The sequence below is a fragment of the Elephas maximus genome, chromosome 20 (assembly GCF_024166365.1).
Source record: "Elephas maximus indicus isolate mEleMax1 chromosome 20, mEleMax1 primary haplotype, whole genome shotgun sequence".
Taxonomy (NCBI): Eukaryota; Metazoa; Chordata; class Mammalia; order Proboscidea; family Elephantidae; genus Elephas; species Elephas maximus.
In genome coordinates this window covers 10,346,238-10,371,330 of record NC_064838.1, presented here as the reverse complement: position 1 = coordinate 10,371,330, position 25,093 = coordinate 10,346,238, and the positions used below count along the sequence as shown (strand labels likewise).

The window sequence follows — 25,093 nt, the reverse complement described above, 5'->3', positions numbered from 1 at the left end:
CTTTGTGCACAGCCAAAGAATTTTACCCATGTATTAAGCAACCTTCCATAGATCCTTTATGTATACAGAAGTTTGTACTATTCTCTGACTCCCTCCTTTATATCAGAAAGAGATCCTTTACAATATCAAAGAATATCATTAACTTCAGTCCAAAGATAAGTCCATTTCTTAAAGTAAAACTTATTTAAAAATAAAGAAAATTTAAAATACTTTATAACTTTTTTCTGCAAAAAACATCATGGCCAAGGACATCTTCATTGAATGGACCTACCAAATTTAACTATGTTTTACCACATAAACCCGTTGCTGTTGAGTCAATTCCAACTCACAGGGACCCTACTGGACAGAGCAGAACTGCTCCGTAGGGTTTCCAAGGAGTGGCTGGTGGATTCGAACTGCCGACCTTTCGGTTAGCGCCAAATCTCTTAACCAGAGCACCATGTTTTACCACATAGGTATATCCTATACTTAATTCTCTGAAACAGACATTTCTAGTTTCCTCTTAGCTTCCACCCAACTTTGTTCCTACATCAAAATTTAAGCACCAAGTTGACAATGTAACAGAAAGTAAACATATTAATTTCTAGGTAAGGGTAGATCTAGTAGCATTCCAAGGTCAACTAACCTTATCTTAGATTATCTTGATGTATCCAGACCTTGCATTTAGCATTCTGATGAAGTAATTCATAATTCACCTTTAATGTCTTCCTTACATCTCTTCATTTTAGAGTGAAAAAATAATATAATTCCTGATTGTACAGGTGAAGAAAGAGTTTAGAAAGGTAGCATGACTTGATCAAGATGTTACTTGACATCAGCTAACAATGCCAGAGACAGAACAAGAAGTCAAGACTCCTGATTCCCAAATCCCATTAAAAAACAGTAATTATGTTTTATTTAGAAAATATTTTGATACCTTATAATATAAAAACATTGAACTCAATTGGCCAGACCTCCTTAAATCTATTAATCCAGACTCAGTACTTCCTGGTTCACTTCCCATAACTTTTATTCTATGCCATATCCACTCTTCACTGGCCCTCTTTCTCTGAACATTGATCAAAGGGTCAATCTTCCAACTTCTTTTCTCTTCTTTTTTAATGTCCTCCTTTGACAGTTTCATTTGCCATCAGTGCCAGTCAGGAAAATTCTCTATAATTCCAACACTGCCATTTAGTCTCAAAGATGTTTCATGGGGTTTAAGGCTCAGCACAACCAAAATAAAACTCATGAGTTTCCCACATACTCAGGCTTGAAACTACAGAGACATTATCAACAACTTCATCTCTCTAAATCATAATGAATCAAATACCACTATTTCTATCCCTACAACATTTCATCTTTTCATTTCACAACTAATACCTAAGTTCAGAAACTTACATTCATTGACCTTAATTACAGCTGTAATTCTAAACATTTTTGTCTTTAATTAAACCTCTTCCAATTTAATTACAAAAGGCTGGGGGTATTCAGACCTGTTAATTGGCTCTTCTTATCAACAAATTTCATTATTAAAATTTCTCAGCTTGGCATGCAAAACTAAGGAAAATTTTCATTCCTATTTCCCAGTATTCCTTGCACTATTTAATCTCTAGTCTTTCTCATATATGTCCCATTCTTCCAAAATCCATATACCTTTCTATTTTACAAATTTGTTCAAACTGACCCTTTGACTAGAATCCCTATGTTAATCTATTAAAACTTACTTATCCTCCAAGCACCAGCTTAAATCCTTCCTACTTTAAAAATATTTTCAGATGCCTTCAATCAAAATAAGTTTCCAATAATAAACACTGTTAGTTAACTACAAAACATCCAATCCCCCTTCTTCCTTTCTAAGGATCTCAATTTGGTTCAGGTGTCTACCCTCCTCTACACAGCAATGTGCTCCAGTGGAAGGAGGCACCATCTCCACTACCAGAAGAGAGTCATGGTCTAAGCCAATAATGGTAATTCTAGTACCTTTATCAGTTACTAGTTTAAGACAGGAACAGGCCAAGTAATTCTAGCTAATGAGATATTAGGGGAAATGTGTTAGGGTAAAGGGAAAGCACCTGGAAATAATTTCCCTTAATTAAAAAAATTTTTTTCTTTTTCTGCTTTAGAATGTTATCATGAGAGTATGATGCCTGAACTCCTGCCAACCATCTTTTGACTATGTCAGTAATTGGACTAAGAGACCAATATGCTGTGGATGCATAAAGGAAAGATAGTAAGAGCCTGGCAACTGAGCATCCCGAAGCCACTGAAATTTGTATCACTCTAACTCCTGACTTCCTATTGTGAAATAATAAATCTTTTCCAATTTTGGCCAAGATGGACTAACAGAGACCGTATTAGTCCTTCCACCTGAAACAATCATAAACACCAAATACATGAAACAATGGTTTTCCTGACAGTGTACATCAGGCAATGAACAATGAGCAATGAGAAACAAAAAGAGGTGAGCCCTAAAACTGACCCACTATATTATCTTGAGAGAGTTTCCAGGTCATGCATAAGGAGGAGCAACTGAAGCAAATACCAGCCAATTCCCTGAGTTGAGGAGATAAAGCTGAGAGTCAAGAGAGAACAAGGCACCTAGAGTTCACAGGACAAAATACCAAACAGGAAAAAGTTGCTCAGAGAGGGAACCCTGGAGAACTGCAGAGGCCCCATGTCACAAGTATTCAGCAGAATACTGACTGGCACATTCATATGAGGAACAAGGCCAGGAAAAGAACAATTAGACAGGATTAGATAGAACAGGACATGGCACTCACATTGAGCTGGGTAGAACGTCCACTCCCATCAGTCAAACAGGGAAAATTCATAATTCTTGGGGCATAATACTCTGGAAGGTCTTGCCTCAGTGGTGAGAAATAAACAGTCCTGAACTAAGCAATGCTTCAAATTTGCCTAACAAAAAGTTCAATCTGTTTACAAGTTAATTTAACTGCACCCCAGAAAATGCTCAAGAATATATACCAAAAAAACAAAATACCCAGTACTCAACAAAGTAAAAATCACAATGCCTGGAATCCAAATAAAGATTACCAGGCACACAAACAAGCAGAAAAACATGACCCAAAATGAGAATAATCAATTGATCAAACTGAACCAGATGTTAAAATTAGCATATGGGGCAAATAAGAGTTATTATAAGAGTATTCCATATGTTCAAAATAAGCAGATACACAAAAGATATAAAAAAGACCCAAATCAAACTTACAAAGATGAAAACTACATCTCAGATGAAAATTATGAATGTTATTAATAGCAGGTTAGAAAAGGCAGGCAAAAAAATAAATAATAACAGGATTTAAAAGCATAAAAACAGAACTATCTTAAAATGAAAATCTTTTTCTTATTTAAGTCTTTTTAAAATATGGCTGATTGTTTAATCTAAAATAACAATAATATAATAATATACTATGGGGCTTAAAACATGTAAGCGTCAAACAATGACAGCAAGAGCATAAAGGTTAAGAGGCGGAAAATGGAAGTGATCAGTAGTATACTTCCATTATACATGAAGCTATATAATATCATCATAATACCTGCGGTTAAGATGTATAATATAAACTTCAAAGCAACCACCAAAATAACAAGAGAGTCATATAGGCAATAAATCAACAAAGGAGATAAAATGGAAGCATAAAAGATATTTAATCCAAAAGAACTTGAAAAAAAAAAAAATGAAAGAGATAGCAAGACTTAAACACACTAAATGTATATGGTCTGAATACTCCAATTAAAAGGCAGAGATTAGATTAAAAAAACAAAATTAATCTGTACAAGAAACTCACTTTAAATATAAAGATAAAAATAGATTATTAATAATAAAAGAATAGAATAATTTATACCATTCTTACACTAGTCAAAAGAAGTATACCATGACTATATTAATATCAGACACTGGATTTCAGAGTTAAGTGTAGGATTTTTTTTTCTTGTTACTTGTGGTCAAATGTATCCTAATCAATACCTTTTCTTTGATCAAAGTTACAAAGTTATTTTGTATAACTACAGCTCAACAGAGAACACTGCATACTGCACGGAAGGAGCCCCGGTGGCGCAGTAGTTAAGCACTCAACTGCTAATCGAAAGGTAAACAGTTCAAACCCACCAGCCACTCCATGGGAGAAAGATGTGGAAGTCTGCTTCTGTAAAGATTTACAGCCTTGGAAACCCTATGGGACAGTTCTACTCTGTCCTACAGGATTGCTATGAGTTGGAATCAACTCAATGGCAAGGGCTTTGGGCATACTGCACAGTATCTACTACAGTGCTTTAGTCAGAAATTCGTTGAAATTGAGAACCATTCCAATTATAGTACTGTGCAGAAAAGGACTAACATAGCAGGCCTGAGACTACTATTCTTAGAAAGGCTGCTTGCAAGGTTGGTGGCTGGTGTCTGGGAACTCAGCTCTCAGAGTGTTCCCAGTCAACAGTCAACTGATAAGGGTAGTCCACTGTTCTTACACTGTTTGTACAAATATGGTGGCTTATGCTGAATGCCTGCAAGTCTGGAAAAGGGTTCCTATATGACCTGCCACCAATAAAAACCTTGGGCTTCCCTGCACAGGAGTATCTCACATGTGCTGGGCCATTTTCAGTGATTTTCATTGCTGGGAGAAGAGAATGCTCTGTGTGGCCCCTCATGGGAGTGAGAGCACATAAAGAAGACTGCACATGGATTCTTCCAGAACCTGCTAGTGTCTTTTCCCATTAACATCCCTACACTTTGTATTCTTACTACATCGGTAATAAATTTTAATGATAAGTACAAATATAAGCTGAGTTCCATGAGTTCTACTAGCGAATATCCAAACATGGATGTAGACCTGGGGATCCCAGACACAAATACAGAATTCAGATCAGTTAACGTTTACCTTACCTCTGGAAATAAAAAAGGGGAGTGGAGTGGGATGAGGAATACATATATTGATAAAATTTTTTACACTGCAAAACATTAGGATTATATAAAAAATAAAACAGCATACACAACACAACTGATTAAACACGTTACATAAAGATGGGACTATCTTTTAAACGATCAATCTTATATAAAACTACTTTCAAGTGGTTAGGGGATAGAGATGGAGTAAAACTTTTACTGTATACCTTTTTAATACCAAAATTACATTAAATTTTATAGAACTACCATACGATCCAGCAATCCCACACCTCAGAATATATCTTAGAGAAATAAGAGCATTTACATGAACAGATATACTCACACCCATGTTTATTGCAGCACTGTTTACAACAGCGAAAAGATGGAAGCAACCAAGGTGCCCGTCAACGGATGAATGGATAAATAAATTATGGTATATTCACACAATGGAATATTATGCATTGATAAAGAACAGTGAGGAATCTGTGAAACATTTCATAACATGGAGGAACCTGGAAGGCATTATGCTAAGTGAAATTAGTCAGCTGTAAAAGGACAAATATTATATAAGAACCTGAGAAAGAGTTTAAGAAGAAAAAATTCTTTTGTGTTTAAGAGATGGGGGAGAGAGGGAGGGTGGGAGAGGGGTATTCACTAGATAGTAGTTAATAACTACTTTAGGTGAAGCGAAAGACAACACAGAATAGGTCAGCAAAACTGGACTAAACCAAAAGCAAAGAAGTTTCCTAATAAACCGAATGCTTCGAAGGCCAGTGTAGCAGGGGCAGGAGGCTGGGGACCATGGTTTCAGAGGACATCTAAATGAACTGGCATAATAAAATCTACTAAGAAAACATTCTGCATCCCACTTTGTAGAGTGGCGTCTGGGGTCTTAAATGCTAGCAAGCAGCCATCTAAGATACATCAATTGGTCTCAACCCACCTGGATCAAAGAAGAATGAAGAACACCAAGGACACAAGATGATTATAAGCCCAAGAGGCAGAAAGGGCCACATGAACCAGAGAATACATCATCCTGAGACCAGAAGAACTAGATGGTGCCCGGCCACAACTGATGACCTCCCTGACAGGGAACACAACAGAGAATCCCTGAGGGAGCAGGAGAGCAGTGGGATGCAGACCCCATATTCTCATAAAAAGACCAAACTTAATGGTCTGACTGAGACTAGAAGGACCCAGGTGGTCATGGCCCCCAGACCTTCTGTTGGCCCAGGACAGGAACCATTCCTGAAGCCAACTCTTCAGACATGGATTGGACTGGACAATGGGTTGGAGAGGGATGCTGGTGAGGAGTGAGCTTCTTGGATCATCAGGTGGACACTTGAGACTATGTTGGCATCTCCTGCCTGGAGGGGAGATGAGAGGGTAGAGGGGGTTAGAAGCTGCCGAAATGGACACGAAAGAGAGAGTGGAGGGAGAGAGCGGCTGTCTCATTACGGGTAGAGTAATACGGAGTATGTAGCAAGGTGTATATAAATTTCTGTGTGAGAGACTGACTTGATTTGTAAACTTTCACTTAAAATACAATAAAAATTATTTTAAAAAATTACATTAAATTAAAAAAATTTGCTTATCTACATTCTTAATGTAAGAAAGGTTATTTTTCTTCTCTTTTTCAGTCTATAATAAGAACAAAAATATACAAGTCTTCTCACAGAACTAAACTGGTTTTATATGATACCTAGCACGAAATCAGTAATACAATGAAATTTTAATATGGGATTATAGCAGGGGATGAGGGTGGAGAAAATATAAGAGATTACCAATTCAAAGAGGAGTGATGATACAAGAAATCTTTTAAATGTTTTATTTTACACAGTAAGACACGGGGCATTTGATTCAGAACTACTTAACAGAAAAGTATTGCAAGTTTATAGATTATTTCTTTTTTGAGGTGGCAAGAGGAGTAAAGGTAATTTTAAGTAAATAAAATAAGTAGCATCTATAGCATGCAAAACTAAACTATTCCCCTGGTAATATACAAATTTCCAAGATGTTGGTAGCACCCCCAGGGGTCTAAAAGGGAAATTAAAACAGAAAAACCAATACCCTTCCTAAAGCACAGATTCACAACTTGGCACACTCTTTTGTGCAGCAAAAGATAAAGTTCTCTCTGGAAAAACTAAAATGTGATCTGATGGAAATTCCAGAAAATCTAAATTTCCTGATAAAGAATGCTATTTAACAATTGCAGAAATAATGTTAAATACATTAACTTAAAAATAGGAATAACACTATCCTATCCGTTACAACTACAATTTCTCAACCTCAGCACTACATTTCAGCAGGATAATAGTTTTTTGTGGGAGGCTGTCCTGTGCACTGTAGATGCATTAAATGCCAGTGGCCCCTCCCTCCCAGCTGTGACAACCAAAATGTCTCCAGATAATGCCAAATGTCCACTGGGGGGGGGGGAGGGGGGGGGCAGGGGGAGGGAAAAAATTTCCCAGAATTGAAAACCACTGCATTAAACAAACTTAGAAACTGAGCTAACACCAAGAAACAGTTATAAAAGTTTCTTTACTAAAATGAAACCTGTATGCAACAGAACAGAAATCAAATCAGAAAAATTAACATTTCATGGCAAATAAATTATCAGCCTACTTATGTGATCCATCCTAAATAACAGATTTCACAAATGTCACTTATCATAGACATCATAAAGTAATAGAAAACTCAGTATCACAGCAGAGGCAACACTTCAAATAAGGGTTAAAAACACATATACATAACACACATAATAAGCCTAGAAGACTGTCTTATGTGATTTCAACAATAGACATTTAGAGTGATTATAAATTCTTTCAGGAAAGTAAAAAAAAAAAAACATTTTTCATTTTTCTAAGAGGTCCTGTATAACACATCTATTCCTCACTTATCAACTATCTCATTATCCAACACTTCACATTTACGATAATAAAAAAACCTACTATCCAAATATTTTGCACATTAACGGTGTATTAACAAGGCAGTGGGCATGGCAGAAATGGCTATAGAGCATCCCCTCCTTCAAGGAGGGTCTACAGGCAGCTCCGGGAAGCTGGGCCACCACATGCCCTCCCCTCCTGCTGGTGGAGCTGCCATGAGTAGCTGCCACGGTGGGCCAGCCTCCTCTGTGGCCATGGCCTCCAGGTGGATGCACAGGCAGCACCAAGCCAGCAGGCACCTATCCGAAGTTCCCAGCTCCTATGTAACCTAAGGCCCTGCAGCTCAAAAGTGCTGTGGGGTGGAAAGGGAGGAAAGAAAGAGGCATCAGAGTGTGTTTGGAAGAAAAGTATGCAAGTTTAATGACAAACTGAAGTGAGCCAAACTGAGCCTGAAGCCTCTGGTTTGTGGGGCCGCTGAAGCCAGGTGCCTGGTCAGGCTCCTAGCACCCTCGCAGGGAGCCTGGAGCCTTGGGGACTCCCAGGCCCAGAGGGCAGTGCACGCTATGGGATCTAGAGCACGTGCCTTTCAGGGGTGGCAGAGGAACCCTGAAGGCAGCTCCATGAAGGATGCTCTAACTCAGCACAGGATGAAGGTGAAGTGGTAAGAAGTCCTGGGCCCTCGAGTCATACAGCCCAGCTTTATCTAGCTTTGTCTCCTCCAAGCCTCCTTCTCTGCAGAGGAATAATCCATAATTGGGCTCATCACAGTGATGAGCACATCAGTAAATCTTAGCTGTTCTTATTTCTATGATCATATTTTCTAAACAAAAAAAAGCAGATACACGGATAGTATGAAAACAGGAAAAAAAAAATCCTCCATTTTCGCATAATGCCTGTTTTCGCACGATGACCTGATCTTTGTAGCCTAACCATGCTGATAACCAAGGAATGGATGTATCATTTACTTAGTAATTATACAATGAGTTAGGTGATCTTTTGTGTCTATTCAAATTTGATATAACGTGATTCTAAGTTAAAATTTTCCAAATTGCTACTGAAAAGCTCTACTCCAAAAATACTGTCTTACTTATATCATGTTTCATTCATATCCTTTTATACAGACTGAAATCTCACAGAATGATATACAAGTTTATAGGTTACACTTAAAATGGATCCTGTGATGATTAATTTTATCATCAAAGGCAACTTTGCTAGGCTATGATTCCTAGTTGTCTGGCCAAACACACTAGGTCTAGTTACAATGTAAATTGCAATATAATTACCTTCTACAATGTAATGTAATCTAATTTAGTATAATCAATCAACCAGTTGAAAATGAAGTTTCCCTAGGGTGTATTCTGCCTCCAGAATATAAATAGGTATTTTAGCAAGATTTTTCAATGTACTCTTCTTGTCACCTGACCTAGGAATCTTGGGACACAAGCCTGTAGGAGTCTCCAGCCTGCTGTCTGATCTACAGATTTTGGACTTGCCAGTCCTCCACAAGCATATGAGCCAATTCCTTGAAATAAATCTCTCTCTCTTTATGTATATCACTCGTTCTGTTTCTCTAGAGAACTCTGAGACAGATGATGTAGTTTTCTCCATTAAAAAAATACCGTTTTTTTCTACACTATCCTGCCTCCTCAAGCTGGTACAATTTTGTCCTTCACTGGCAAACTCCATCTATGTATGCATCTGTTCCATAAATGACTCTCTTGTGTATGAGGAAGGAGCCCTACGGCACAGTGGTTAAGCACCTGGTTGCTAGCCGAAAAGTTGGCAGTTTGAACCCAGCAGCCGCTCCACGGGACTAGGATGTGGCAGTCTACTTCCATAAAATTACAGCCTTGGAAACCCTATGGGGCAGTTCTTCTCTGCCCTAGAGGGTCACTTAAGAGTCAGAACTGACTCAACAGCAATGAGTTTGATTTTGATTTTGGGTGCCAGGCCCTTGGTTAGGCACTAAGGTAAAATGATAAATGAAACCAAACATTGTCCATGCCCTCACTGTGCTTACACCCATAGTGAGGGAGACAGAGATTAATGAAAGACTCACGCAAATAATCTAAGTTTACAAATGTTGGTAAGTGACATAAAGAAGAAATACATATTCCAACAAAGGTTGTAATAAGAATGCATGCTCAAGCATTCATTAAAAGAAGTGAAAAACCAACAAGCCTGAGAGTACTGCCACTCTCCTTTTGTACTTTATCTCCTCTCCCAGCTTTTTAGAAATTTTCTTGTATTTTCAATCTCTTCCTCTCATCTTTTAAACATATTTAAAACATAGTCTTAATTTTAAAAATTCAGAGATGATTGAAACGCCTGATTCTAACTTCAGTTTGTTTTAATATCTGGTTTTAATGAGTATCCTCAGGTTTATAAAAAAAAAACACACACACACAAAAATATGGAGCTCTAAATAGACGTTGAGTGTCATTGGCTATGCTTACCAGATCATCATCAAATGTCTTCCGATCCCAATCAAGACGGTCAAAATCTAGCTAGAAAATTTTTACCTTCCCTGATCAGAAGATAAACTTTGGTGGCGTAGTGGTTAAGAATTCAGTTACTTACCATAATATCGGCAGGTTGAATCCACTAGGCGGTCCTTGAAAACCCTATGGATCAGTTCTACTCGTCCTCTAGGGTCAATATGAGTTGAAATTGCCTCAACGGCAGCAGGTTTTTTGGTTTTAATCAGAAGATATTGAATTTTTACAATTTTAACAAAGGGGTCCAAAACATAACAAAACTCTTTAGAATATTTTAAATACATCAGGAAATTTCATGTCCAAGATTTTTATGTGATAAGAGTTTTTGACACACTTTTACTGTTTCTGGCAAAAAAAAAAAATCAATAAAAATAGTTCCAAACATCTGTTTTCAAAATGCTAGACCCCAGCACATGCTTCTTTTGAAAAGCTATTACATTCTCATTGTTGAAATGACACCTTTATCTTGAAGAGACAGATTAAATGTTTATTTTCTTTGAAAACAGAGCTAAGTATCATAATACACTCAGCCACATGTCATCATAATAAAAGCCAGCAAATTTAGAACATCTGTCCTTTGGTGAAATCAAAATGTATTCTAAGTTGAACAGAACTTTTCCATACTTGGCCTCTAGAGAATCTTTTGTGATACCAAAGATTTTCATGTCACTCCCCTCATCCCCTATGTAGAATTTGTAAGAGAGTTTTTCTTTCCTTTTTTTTAAATAAATTTCTATCAAAGTAACCAATTGATGATCTCCAGTAACACTTCTGGACTTCTTTACCGTCTATGAATGATTCCATGAAGGATCGCCAATGCTATTTGTTTAAGTCTACAAATATTTATGAAGAATGCCGAAACAGGGAAAAGTATATCCTTATGCTAATGGCATTAGTATTCTAGTAAGGGTAGATAAAAATAAACAAGGCTATTATGTAAATATATGCCATGTTCAGTGGTAATAAGTACAAAAAAAAAAAGTACAGAGGAGAACAAATAAAGCAGGAATATTATGGCAGGAGGGGTACTTTAGATCTTAGATAGGGAGCCCAGCTTGGGCTTCATTGCTCTAGTGACTTAATGCTAAAGAAATAAGGGAACAAGCCATGCAGATATCTAAGAAGGTATTCAACATAAAGGGAATGCAACTGCAAAGGCCTTGAAGAGAATGTATGTCAGGTATATCTGAGGAAGACCACAGAGACCAGTGAGGCTGAAGGTGGTAAACGAGGGGAAGAATCGCAGGAAATGATGTGTGAACAGTTCCTGGTGGGGATGGGAAATCATGCAGAGACTTGTCGGTTATAGGGAGGACCCTGACTTCTCTCTCCGAACGAGATGGGCAGTCAGAGAGAATGCGAAGTAGAGCAGCAATGTGACAGCTTAGGCTATCTATCTGTTTATATCATGAGCATTTTTTCCTGTTCATTAAAATGCAATATTGTCATTTTGTAGCTGTTGTTGCTGCTCAAATTGGTCTAACTTTGGCTCTAACTCCTTCAGGTTGGCTCCTGTGCTCTTTCAACAAGCGCTTATCTTTTCGAGCACTTCCTTACTTTCTAGTCCCACAAGATAATCCAGGCTCATCTTGTATTATTCCCTGCACCAGAGCTGTAATGAACAATTTCTTAAGGAGCCCTGATGCCTTTTATTGTCAGACAGTGGTTAGAAACCAAGATCTGGGTACTAGGTGTACTCACTGCTACTAGGATGTTGTTGCTTCTGGACCCTCTTGACTGACAGAGCTAAGAAACATATGTATACATACATAGTATCTCATGTGTATACATGTATCTATGCTTCTACATCTGCCTGAAAAAATAATAAAAATCTTAAGTTTATATCAACACCTCTGATTCCAATCCAACACCACAAAGTTCATTTTAGCCTTTCCCTATCTCCTTTCTCCAACACTGAGAAATCTGACTCTTATTATCTGCAATATATTTACTTATCTGTTCAGTTCTATGAGTTGGGATCGACTTGACGGCAGAGGATTTAGTATACATATAAAGTAGTTTCAGAATTGAAAATCGATACCCCTGTGAGACCACCAAATGTCTGTCAGTTTGTCATACTGTGGCGGCTTGTGTGCTGCTGTGATATTGGAAGCTTTGCACTGGTATGTCAAATACCAACATAGCCATCATTAGTGGACAGGTTCTAGTAGAGCTTTCAGACTAAGACAGGCTAGAAAAAAGGATCTGGCAGTCTACTTCTGACAAAATTGAACAAGTTTAGGGGCCAACCGCAGAACAGACCATCAGTTGCTCATATGCAAGTTGAAGCTGAAGAAAATGAGAACAAGTCCAGGGGGGCCAAAGTACGACCTTGAGTATATTCTACCTAAATTTAGAGACCATCTCAAGAATAGTTTTGACACACTGAACACTAATGACTGAAGACTAGACAAGTTCTGGAATGATATCAAGGATATCACACATGAAGAAAGCAAGAGATCATTAAAAAGACAGGAAAGAAAGAAAAGACCAAAATGGATGTCAGAAGAAACTCTGAAGCTTGCTGTTGAAAGTATAGTAGCTAAAGCTGAAGAAAGAAATGATGAAGTAAAAGAGCTGAACAGGAGATTTCAAAATGCAGCTTCAGAAGACAAAGTATTGTAATGAAATGTGTAAAGACCCGGAGATAGAAAACCAAAAGGGAAGAATACACTCAGCATTTCTTGAGCTGAAAGAACTGAAGAAAAAATTTAAACCTTGAGTTGTAATACTGAAGGATTCTACGAGGAAAATATTAAACAATGCAGGAAGCATCAAAAGAAGACAGAAGTGGGGCAGGTGGGAGGTGTGTCTCAGGGTCTTGTGTGACCTCACAGCACTGTCCATCTGTACAGCTTTCCAACTTCCCATATCAATGATGGGTTCGCATTTTAGTTGCAACAATAAAAATTTTTTTTCTTAAAGAACATGAAAAAAAAAAAAACAAAAAGAGGACAACAGAAGGAATACACAGAGTTACTGTACCAAAAATAACTGGTCAACATTCAACCATTTCGTGAGGTAGCATATGATCAAGAACCAATGGTCCTGAAAGAAGAGGTCCAAGCTGCACTGAAGGCACTGGTGAAAAACAAGGTTCCAAGAACTGACGGAATACCAATTGAGATGTTTCCACAAACGAATGCAGCGCTGCAAGTGCTCACTCATCTATGCCAAGAAACATGAAAGACAGCTACCTGGCCAATCGACTAGAAAAGAAACATATTTGTACCCATCTCAAAACAAGGTGATCCAAAAGAATGTGGAAATTATTGAACATCATGAATATCACGTACAAGTAAAATTGTGCCTAAGATTGTTCAAAAGTGGTTGCAGCAGTACATCGACAAGGAACTGCCAGAAATTCAAGCTGGATTCAGAAGAGGAATTGGAACAAGGGATATCATTGTTGATGTCATATGAATTATGGCTGAAAGCAGAGATTACCAGAAAGATGTTTACCTGTGTTTTACTGACTATGCAATGGCATTCCACTATACGGATCATAACAAATTATGGATAACATTGCAAAGAATGGGAATTCCAGAACACTTAATTATGCTCATGAGGATCCTGTACTTAGATCAAGAGGCAGTTGTTCGAACAGAACAAGGGGATATTGTGTAGTTTAAAGTCAAGAAAGGTGTGCGTCAGAGTTGTATCCTTTCACCGTACTTATTCAAGTTATATGCTGAACAAATAATCTGAGAAGCTAGACTATATGAAGAAGAACAAGGCATCAGGATTGGAGGAAGACTCCTTAGTGACCTGAGATATACGAAGGACACAACCTTGCTTGTCAAAAGTAAAGAGGATTTGAAGCGTTTATTGATTTAAGATCAAAGACCACAGACTTCAGAATGGATTAAACCTCAACATAAAGAAAACAGAATCCTCACAACTGGACCAATAAGCAACATCGTGATATACGCAGAAAATTCTGAAGCTGTCAAGAATTTCATTTTGCTTGGATCCAAAATCAATGCCCAAGGAAGCAGCAGTCAACAAATCAAACTAAACACTGCATTTGGCAAATTTGCTGCAAAAGACCTCTTTAAAGTTTTAAAATGCAAAGATACCACTTTAAGGACTACGGTTCGCCTGATCCAAGCTGTGGTGTTTTCAACCGCCTCATATGCATGTAAAAGCTGGACAAGGAATAAGGAAGACCAAAGAAGAACTGATGCCTTTGAATTACTGTGTTGGTGAAGAATACTGAATATACTCCATGGACTGCCAGAAGAACAAACAAATCTGTCTTGGAAGAAGTGCAGTCAGAATGCTCCCTAGAAGAGAGGATGGCGAGACTTTGTCTCACGTACTTCGGACATGTTTTCAGGAGGCATCAGTCTCTGGAGAAAGACATCACGCTTGGTAATGCAGAGGGTCAGCGAAAAAGAGGAAGAGCTCCAATGAGATGGAATTGACACCAATGGCTGCAACAGTGGACTCAAGCATAACAATGATTGTGAGGATGGGGCAGGCCCAGGCAGTGTTTCGTTCTGTTGTACCTAGGGTTGCTACGAGTAGGAAGTGACTGGATAGCACCTCACAATAACTCTTGGGAAAAAACACATTTACTAACGAAATTACAGGATGTATAGTTATTTTTGTCTTTAGCTTTACAATGTCCAGTCAAAACACTTTTTTGCACAGTTACTTGGGTTACCTCTTTTCTTTCCCACCACCATCAGTGTGATTTTTTGTTTTTCCTTTTTGGGTTCCGAGTTATCAATGGCTGGTTGTAATTGCTTATTTTGAGGGTATGTGAAACAGTACTATGATTCTAAGACTCAGAACTACACAAGGAGATACATACTCTTCAGAAGTATCACTCACATCTCATTCCTGTTACCCCATTACCCTTCTCTTCTTCTATTTCTTTCTCACTCAACCCCTGTATGTAACTGATATCGTTAGTTGATTTTCCTTCCTATATTTCTTCCAAACAAGTGAACATATGCATGTGTATTTTTTCATAACTCCTTCTTTCTTACACAAAGAGCAGCATACCATAGATGCTTTTTTTACTTTGATTTTTTTCACTTAATAGTATCTACTGGAAACCACATCAGTTCATAGAAATCTTCCTCATTATTTTTTACAACTGTATAGTACCCCACTGTATGGATACACCAGAGTTTATCAACCACTCTCCTAAGTACGGGCATTTACATTGTTTAGATATATTGTAATCTAAACAAAATGGCAACTAATAAATTTTAATAGCATATATATTTTTGTATTGCTGGTGGCGTATTTTCAGGATAGATACCTAAAAAGTGGAACTGCTGGGTCAAAAGGTAAGTGAATACGCGGTTTGTGAGGTATTACCAAATTTCCCTTCCCTTCTCCCTTCAAAAGATTTGTACCAATTTGCATGCCTTCCACCCAAGTATGACAGTACCTTGTTATATGTTTGAATTTTTACCAACGAGATAAACATCTTCTTTCCTTAGTGTCAAACAAAAAAAGTTCCAGCTATGTGGTGATTCTGTGCCTATTTAATAATGGAAGTAAAAAAAAAAAGTAGAAATGGTGGTAAAGGACTAACACTACTGTAAATTTTGATTAATTTAATCTAGCAGGTGAGGTGAAGGTCTGATGATGCTGCCAGTAATTCCCTTCTAATCTCATCACTTCTCTACCTATTCCAAATTCTAGAAAAGTCAGAAAGAATGCAGGTCTCCTATGGTCTTATGACGTCTCTGTCAGGAGTACACTACAATCTTGATCTCTAAATACCACTAACAGCAAAGGTTTAAATTGGAGAAAACAAAACCAAAACCAGTATCTCCTGTCAAAAAAGACAAGATGAGGCATGCTTTCTTTTAAGGACCTTAGGCCATGTTCACTGTCTTCCCTATAATACTCTTCACTCTCACAAAATAACCCAGAACTACTTCTGCAGTGGTCCATGAAAAAGGCTGCCTTCAATAATCTATCACAGGCTTGATCTGGCGGAATTTACCGTAACGCATTACACTGTTCAAAATTTCATGACGTATACACTTAAATGTAACGTCAAATTTCTAAACCAAGCACTTTGATGTGACTATTCTTGTGGTGACAGTTCCTCAACTATGCAAATTAGAGGGTCATTTTGATAATCTGCATAAAGCTATGTTATTAATAACTGAATAATTACTTGAATTTAAGTTCTTGTCCCAGTTATAGTTTTGAAAGCCTTACCTATATTCAGTCTAGTAAAGCACATAAAATTTCTCTGGTCAAATTTCCAGTTTTAATTTTCCTTTGGAAAATTTATTTTCCCAAATATACTTGGCAAAAATCCAAGAAAATTTGTTAGGTATCAAAGCAATTTCGCTTCACAGGGTTTGCTGCCTTTACAGACGTGAGGCCGTTGTTGCATTTATTTCTGTTCTCACTTCGAAATTATGAAAACCACAGCAAAAGCTTTAAAAGATGGCAGACTGGGTGTATGATATTACTTTGGGATAACACCAAAGAGATGAACTGACCTGCCAACTTGACTGAAAAGAAATATTTTAGTCAATTTTTAAAATATCGAACAGAGCTAGCCCACACTGTGGACTACAGACCTGCCAAATCATGCTTCTCTTATTTTAAATCTATATCAAATCATCTGTCTTACAGAGTAGCCGTATGGATGTATAAGTACAGTTAGTAATTATCATTTCTAAAAAAATTTAATTCTGACTTAAATGTAAAATATTTATTTTAAAGACTTAAGTTTATTGCAAAACTTACTATATTCTACTTGTTTACATAAACTGCCTCTTAATATAAACTATCCAAAAAGCTGGACTATATGAAGAATGGAGCATCAGGATTGGAGGAAGGCTCCTCAGCATCCGTGATACGCAGATGACACCACCTTGCTTGCTGAAAGTAAAGGGGACTTGAAGTACCTACTGATGATGATCAAGATTATACAGCCTTCTGTACTGATTACTCCTCAACATAAGGTAACAAAAATCCTCACAACCAGACCAATAAGCAACATCATGATAAATGGAGGAAAGACTGATGTTGTCAAGGATTTCATTTTAGTTGGACCCACAATCAACACCCATGGAAGCAGCAGTCAAGAAATCAAATGACACACTGCACTGAGCAAATCTGCTGCAAAAGACCTCTTTAATATGTTAAAATGCAAAGATGTCAATTTAAGGACTAGGGTGCACCTGACCCAAGCCAGGGTGTTTTCAATTGCCTCACATGCACGGAAAGCTGAACATTGAATAAGGAAGGCCAAAAAAGAATTGATGCCTTTGAATTACGGTGTTAGAGAAGAACAAACAAATCTGTCTTGGAAGAAGCACAGCCAGAACACTCCTCAGAAGAGAGGATGGTGAGACTTCAGACATGTTATCAGGAAGGACCAGTCCCTGGAGGACATTGTGCTTGGTAAAGTACAGGGTCAGTGAAAAGAAGAAGATCCTCAGTGGGATGGACACACAGTGGCTGCAACAGCGGGCTCCATCAGGAGGATGGTGCCGGACTGGGCAGTGCTTCGATCTGTTGTACACAGGGTTGCTATGAGTCAGTGCAGCCTCAACGCACATACCAACATTTAATAATCAGTTCTTCCAAGTGAGTCTTTTCAGTGACTACAATAAATGTTAAAAAGCCCTGGCAGTACAGCAGTTAAGCGCTCAGCTACCAACTGAAACACTCTCGGTTTGAACCCATCAGCTACTCCCCACAAAAAAAGATACGGCAATCTCCTTCCGTAAAGATTACAGCCTTGGAAACCCTATGGGGCAGTTCTACTCTGTCCTAAAAGGTCACTATGAGTCGGAATCCACTCGATGGCACACAGCAGAGTAACTGTTATAATACTCTGGTTTAAACACGTTATTTCCACTTACTTCTGTGCTCCCTGAGACAACAGCTTTGTCCACATTCACCAATAATGGTTCTTCCACCTGGCATACTCCCAGAGACCACTCCACACAACGGTGATGAGCCCAGCAAGTGCCTAAAATGGTAAACATGAAAAGGAGTAAATGAATAAACATTAAAGGACATTAAAGCTAACACATAAAGACATAAAGCCCCAAAATCAACTCTAATGTGTAAAATACACAATTGTTATGTGCTGTTGAGTCAATTCCAACTCACAGCAATCCAACAGGACAGAGCAGAGCTTCCCCATAGGGCTTCTTAGGCTGTAATCTTTACAAACAGAGTGCTGGTGGCACAGTGGCTAAGTGCTCAGCTGCTAACAGGAAGGCTGGCAGTTCAAACTCATCAGCCGCTCCACGGGAAAGAGATGTGGCAATCTGCTCCCATAAAGACTTCACCCTTGGAAACTCTATGCGACAATTCTACTCACAGTCTTATAGGATCACTATATATAAGTTGGAATTGACTCAACAGCACACAATAACAACAACACTCTTTATGGGAGCAAATTGACAGGTCTTTTCTCCCACAAATGGGCTGGTGGGTCCAAACAGCTGACTTTAATGAACAGACCAGCACTTAACCACTGTGCAAACATCCCATCTGCCCAACTCATTGCTATTGAGTCAATTCCAACTCATAGCAACCCTATAGGACAGAGTATAACCACTCCACGGGGTTTCCAAGGCTGTATATCCTTATGGAAGCTGACTGCCACATCTTTATCCTGCAGAGCAGCTAGTCGACCCGCTGACCTTTCGGTTAGCAGCTGAGTGCTTAACCACTGTACAACCAGGTCTCCTTCAATATACAATGGCATCCTACACAGGTAGTCCCGGATTTACAAAAGTATATATGGTTCTGTTGCAACAACTCTGCCACAAGTCGGTTCTGATGTCAGTTGAATACCTCATTTTTTTTTTTTTTTAAGTATTTGTTACCAGTATTTTTATAAACCCAATCTTTATTTGTCTTTGGGTGTTGGATACATTATATACTCTGTTCTGGTATATATTCTTCATCTTGCATTATCTTGACCAGCCCATCCTTGAATTTTTTGGCAGCTTCAACGCTGGTTCTTCCTGCTTCTCAAGTAACGCGCGTATTATGTAAGCCACATACGCTTCTGAAGTGATGAAATCAGCCCTTGGTGGTATTTCAGTACTCATCGTAGTCTCTCTGCTGATCCTTCAGGTTTTCCAAAAGGCCGTGAGCTTCCATTTGACTTGTCAATAAACTCACAGGAATCCTCTTCTGGATCTGGTCTTCTATCCAAATCATCTCCATCTCATGGGCTAGCCCTCGCCTCTTTGTTAAAAGTGTCGATTTTATGCCAATCACTCCTTTAACTGCCTCCAAAATCCTATACTTAACCTTAATGATTGTCGAAGTGGTCGACTGAGACTGTCTTTCCTCACGTGTTATTTCACCGACTTTCTTGCCATTTTCAAAGGCCTTAGTGATCTGCACCATTATATCCATGTCTAGAGTCTTCCTCACCTTCTCTCTTGGATTAGAACTTACAGTGGCATGATTTCTTTGCTAGACATATTAATGTGAGAAACTTGAGCAACTCGGCTTCAAATTAACAACTGATCCTGCTGATGGTACAAAACCCTGAATAAGATCTCGCTACAGGCCTGGTGTACAATGAAGTCAGCTTCAGTGGCACGGCAATGAAGTCAGAGTCATAATGGCTGCTGGGCACGTGTACAGTTCAATTGTCGTATGTCATTAGAGTGGAACATTGCTCAACTTTCTATCCATTACAACTCCCAACACCGACACCAACTTCACTGCAGATAAGGCCACAGCCTGCTATACAGGAGTGTTTTGAACGGTAAATCGTAACAGTGAACATCCGCAAGTGAACCTCCGACAACGGTAACATCTGCCAATTACATGCTGCAACACTGTATGTAATACACATTACTAACAACTCAAGATCTACAGAAGAAAAAGTCATAAGTGTAGTTCACTGCAATTTTAGTATTAGTATGTCCTTAAGTCCGGGACTACCTGTATTTGTGGTACCTTTAAACCACCAGTTCTCAAAATGTGGTCCAGTCCCTAGATGGGCAGCATCAATATCATCTGGGAACTTGCTAGAAAAATCCAACCTACTAAATCGAAAACTCCTGCAGTGGGGCCCAGCAATCTATGCTTTAACAACCCTTACAGGTAATTCTGACGTAAGCAAAATCTTAAGAATCACTGAATCATAAATGAGTTTATACTCATTTTTATCCTATTACTCTAAGATATATTTGGTGTCTTTACATAAAACACACAGGAAATTACTTAATACTTTGTGGATGATAAAGGAAACACATGGTAAATACATTATATATACTCCTCTACTCCCACCTATCCCACAGAGAGGACACAAATTGTTTACTCCCACCTATCCCACAGCGAGGACACAAATTGTTTACTCCCACTTATCCCACAGCGAGGACACAAATTGTTTACTCCCACCTATCCTACAGCGAGGACACAAATTGTTTACTCCCACCTATTCCACAGCGAGGACACAAATCTGTAATTAATAACAGTTCAGTCTTTAAATTCTCCAGCACTTGAACCACTATCAATCTACAGCTCAACTGTAGAATGAAATTTCCTTAAAACCCCAAAAGTATCACATCACAAATGTGAGTTACTATACTACTATAACAGGATACTCTGATGGTTAAGTTTATGTGTCAATTTGGCTAGGTCATGATTCCCGATGGTTTGACAGATATTACGTAATCATCCTCTATTTTGTGATCGGATGTGAGCAGCCAATCACTTCAAAGTGGAATTTTCTTGGGGGTGTGGTCTGCATTCAATATATATGGATGTTTTGACAAAAAGTTGGTTCTCACTGGATCCAGCATCCAACTTGTCATCCTCTGACCTCCAGTTCTTGGGACGTGTGCAAGGAGCCTGCCATGTGACCTGCAGATTTTGAGATTTACCAGCAGCCTCCCATCTGACCTCCTGGTTTTGGGTTTGTCAGCTGCTGCAACCGTGTGAGTCAGAAGTCTCCAGGCTGACAACTGGCTCCAGGCTGACCAGTAATGCTCTTGCTCTCGCTCGTGCTCTCTCCCATGCGTGCTCTCTCCTGGGCGTGCCCTTTCTTGCTCGCCCTCTCTCGCATGCCCTCTATGCTTCGCTGGTTTGCTCCTCTAGAGAACTCAGCTTAAGACATTTAGTACCGAGTAGTTTTGAGGGACAAAATCGTAAGCATGAGTTTTCTGAACCTGTTCTCAAGTCTGGCTAGTCTTAAAGAAGCTGATGTCTCTGCCTCCAGTACTAAAGGAGGCACTGCTAATCCATGGCATGATGTGGTAACAGAAATACACAAAATATCACCACCAATGTGTCAAATATTTCTGAGAGACAAGGCTCTTGGTGACTGCAAATTTGATAGTTTTCTACAATTCTGTCAAAATGAGAAGTGCACAGAGGCAGACTGGTTGGTCCTGCATTTGCTAGACAAAGTGGTAAAAGAGGTGAACTCTGTGCTTCAGAGTCATAGCTCAAGCGTTGCATAAAAGACCTGAAAGGTGCTTCTTATGCTCTGAAAGAAAGCTTTATTTCTTGTAGTAACAGAGCTGATAGTGCCAAAAACCAAACCCAAAATCTTATTTTAAGAGTGGCTTAATTACAATGGCAACTAAATTCTTAACCTCAAATGGTGTCTGAAGTTAAAGTGAAGGCATTGACTAGGAAAAAAAGAAACACTAAAAATTGGGATGGGGACATATGGGCAGATAATCAGGAAGCTGGGGACATAGAGCCTGTAATTTCTGTTGGATCACTCCTGGCAACAGAACCAGCCCTCTTACTCCCACTTGAACAGATTACTCCACCTTTGTCTGCTAAGCCACCCTCCCCAGTAAAACCACTATTCCTTCCACCCCTACCTGATGAGATTAACCCAACTATGCTTAAAGAGTCAATGTCTGAGATGTTGTCTGGGGCAACACCTGAGGCAGATGCCTTACAAGACATTGCTGAAAGTCTCCAGGACCCACCTCCACCACCCGTTTTTGCTTCTAGACCTATAGCCAGTCTCAAGTCCCAGTGAGTTGCAAGAGGTGAAGTACAACATGTGACCCAGGAGGTGGTATGCTACACTCAAAAAGAAAAGCTTGACTTTTCTAATATATACAAACAAATCTGGGGAATATGTACAGGAATGATGTAAAGAACATAAAGCTGAATCAGTCTAAGTGTATTAATATGAGCCCACTAAACACAGATTCTTCATTCAGTTTTTCATCTTGACAGGTTAGGAATGAATCTAATAGTTTATTTGGTTGATTCATTGAAGCATGGATTAAGCAGGGGCCTACATCAAACTGAAACACCACACTTGCCTTGGTATACTGAAGAAGGTATCCAGAAGGCTTAAGGAAACTGGCATGACAGAATGGATTTATCAGGTTGGACCTATAGGCCAACACATGGAGAGCACAGAGGACATACCTTCCATCATATTGGTGAGGAACAAATTTGTGAAGGGCCCCAGCATCCTGGAAGGCTGCTGTGGTTGTTATTTTATATAAGATTTGACAGGGGGCTACATAACTACAATGAGGCTAACTGGACCCCATTAAGTAACTGGCAGCACTTAATCCACGAAGATTAACTTAATGGACAGTAGAGTCAAAGCAGGAATCAGAAGAGTCTGACTCACGTGGACTTATGCCACTGGCTACTTAGTCATGGTATCCCTAGGAGTGAAACAGACCAGAAATCTACTAAATATTTACTTTATTTGTACAAGTGAAAGAATGCTAGGTCAAGTGAACAGCAGTCTAACTCAAGTCATCAGAACAGTCACGGCCTGTCAATCAATTCCTAGACTTGAGCCAGTTTACAGACCCATACACCTTGAAAGAAGGCAAGGCCAGGTCCCCCTGAGGAAAGACCCCCACTACACTGCCAAAAATGTATACTGTAAATCTTTCTCCTCGGCTCCCCAAAGCGATCTACAGCCTTTTAGGAGAGCGACTTTTCACTGGGGAAAAGTAGATAATCATACTTCTCAGGGATTACTGGACACTGACTGTGAACTGACACTAACTCCAGGAGGCCGAAAACATCACTGTGGTCCACCAGTCAGAGTGCAGTTGTATGGAGGTCAGGTTATTAATGGAGTTTTAAGTCAATCTTACAGTTGGTCCCCAAACCCATCCTTTAGTGATTTATTTAGTTCCAGACCGCTAATTGAATAGACATATTCAGCAGCTGGCAGAACCACTACGTTGGATTCCAGACACATAGAGGAAGGGCTATTACGGTAGGAAAAGTGAAATGGAAGCCATGGGAACCGCCCCTACCTAGGAAAACAGTAAACTAAAAGGAACACCACATTCCTGTAGAGATTAGTACCACCATCAAGCACCTGAAGGATGCGCGGGGCGGGGGGGGTCCCACCGCAACCCCATTCAACTCATATTTGGCCTGAGCAAAAAACAGATGGATACTGAAGAATGACAGTGGATTACTGAAAACTTAACCTCATGGCCCCACTGCAGCTGCTGTTCCAGATGCGGTTTCAATGCTTTAGCAAATTAAAACACCTCCTGGTACCTGGTATGCAGCCATTGATCCGACCAATGCCTTTTTCTTGATTCTAGTGGCATGGCAGTCAAGAGCTCGGCTGCTAACCAAAACTATAAGGCAGTTTTACTCTGTCCTCTAGGGCTGCTATGAGTTGGAATCGACTTCGTGGCAACAGATTTGGTTTTTTTTCTTCTGGTTTTAAAGGAACAACAGAGGCAGTTTGCCTTCAGCTGGCAAGGCTAGCAATACACCTTTACTATCCTACCTCAGAGGTATATCAGCTCTCCAACCCTATGTAATGATTTAGTCCACCAGGACCCTGATCGCCCTTCCCTTCCACAAGAAGTCAGAGTGGCCCATTACATTCACTGCACAATGTAGACTGGACCCAGTAACAAAGAAGTATCAATGACTCTAGACTTTTTGGTAAGACATTTGCATGCTAGAGACGGGAAATTAATCTGACAAAAACTCAGGCACCTTCCACCTCAGTGACATTTCTAGGGGTCCAGTGGTGCAGGACATGTCAAGATATTCCTTCTAAAATGAGGGAAAAGTTGTTACATTTGGGAACTCATGCAACTAAAAAAAACAGGCACGATGCTTGGTGCATCTCTAGGTTTTTTTGTTTTGTTTACTGTGCTTTTGGTGAAAGTTTCCAGCTCAAGTTATTTGCTCATTCAAAAATTCATAAATATATTGGTTTGTGATATTAGCTGCAATCCCACAATGTGACAGCATGCTCCCCCTTTCCACTCTGGGTTCCCTGTGCCCATTTGTCCAGTTCCTGTCTTTTCCTGACTTCTCATCCTGCCTTTGGACAGGAGTTGCCCATTTAGTTTTATATATTTGATTAAACTTAGAAACGTGTTCCTCATGTATGTTATTTTCTGTTTTATAGGCCTGTCTTTATCTAAAAGGTAGGCTCTGGGAATGGTTTCAGCTCTGGGTTAGGAGTGTCCAGGGACCACAGTTTCAGGGGTTCCTCCAGTCTCTGTCAGACCAGTAAATCTGGTCTTTTTCATGAATTTGAATTCTGTTCTACATTTTTCTCCTGCTCTGTCCAGGACTTGGTAGGCCTCTGTGGATTTTGGAAGCAACATATCCCTCATCTGTGTATGCTACTCGGTCTATTTATCAAGTGCCTGAAAAAGCTGCTAGTTTTGAGTGGGGCCCAGGACAAGGGACGTTCTACAACAGGTTCGGGCTGCTATGCAAGCCATTCTGCCTCTTGGGCCACATCATCCAGCTGATCCAATGGTTCTTGAAGTGTCAGCGGCAGATAGAGATGCTGTTTCAAGTCTATGGCAGCTCCTAACGATGAATCACAGTGCAGAGCTTTAAGGCTTTGGAGCAAAGCTCTGTCAACCTCT

The 25,093-nt window shown here is 39.3% G+C and overlaps 1 protein-coding gene across 12 annotated transcripts in view; it reads right to left on the bottom strand.

Moving 5' to 3' along the window:
• The window catches only part of KMT2C (lysine methyltransferase 2C), a 397,882-nt gene that overhangs the window by 223,823 nt on the left and 148,966 nt on the right, over positions 1-25,093 (bottom strand). For all 12 annotated transcript variants that reach the window (XM_049863292.1, XM_049863298.1, XM_049863302.1 and 9 more), the window contains exon 6: positions 18,122-18,231. In XM_049863292.1, coding sequence (XP_049719249.1) covers positions 18,122-18,231 — 110 coding nt within the window. The remainder of the gene's footprint in view (positions 1-18,121; positions 18,232-25,093) is intronic.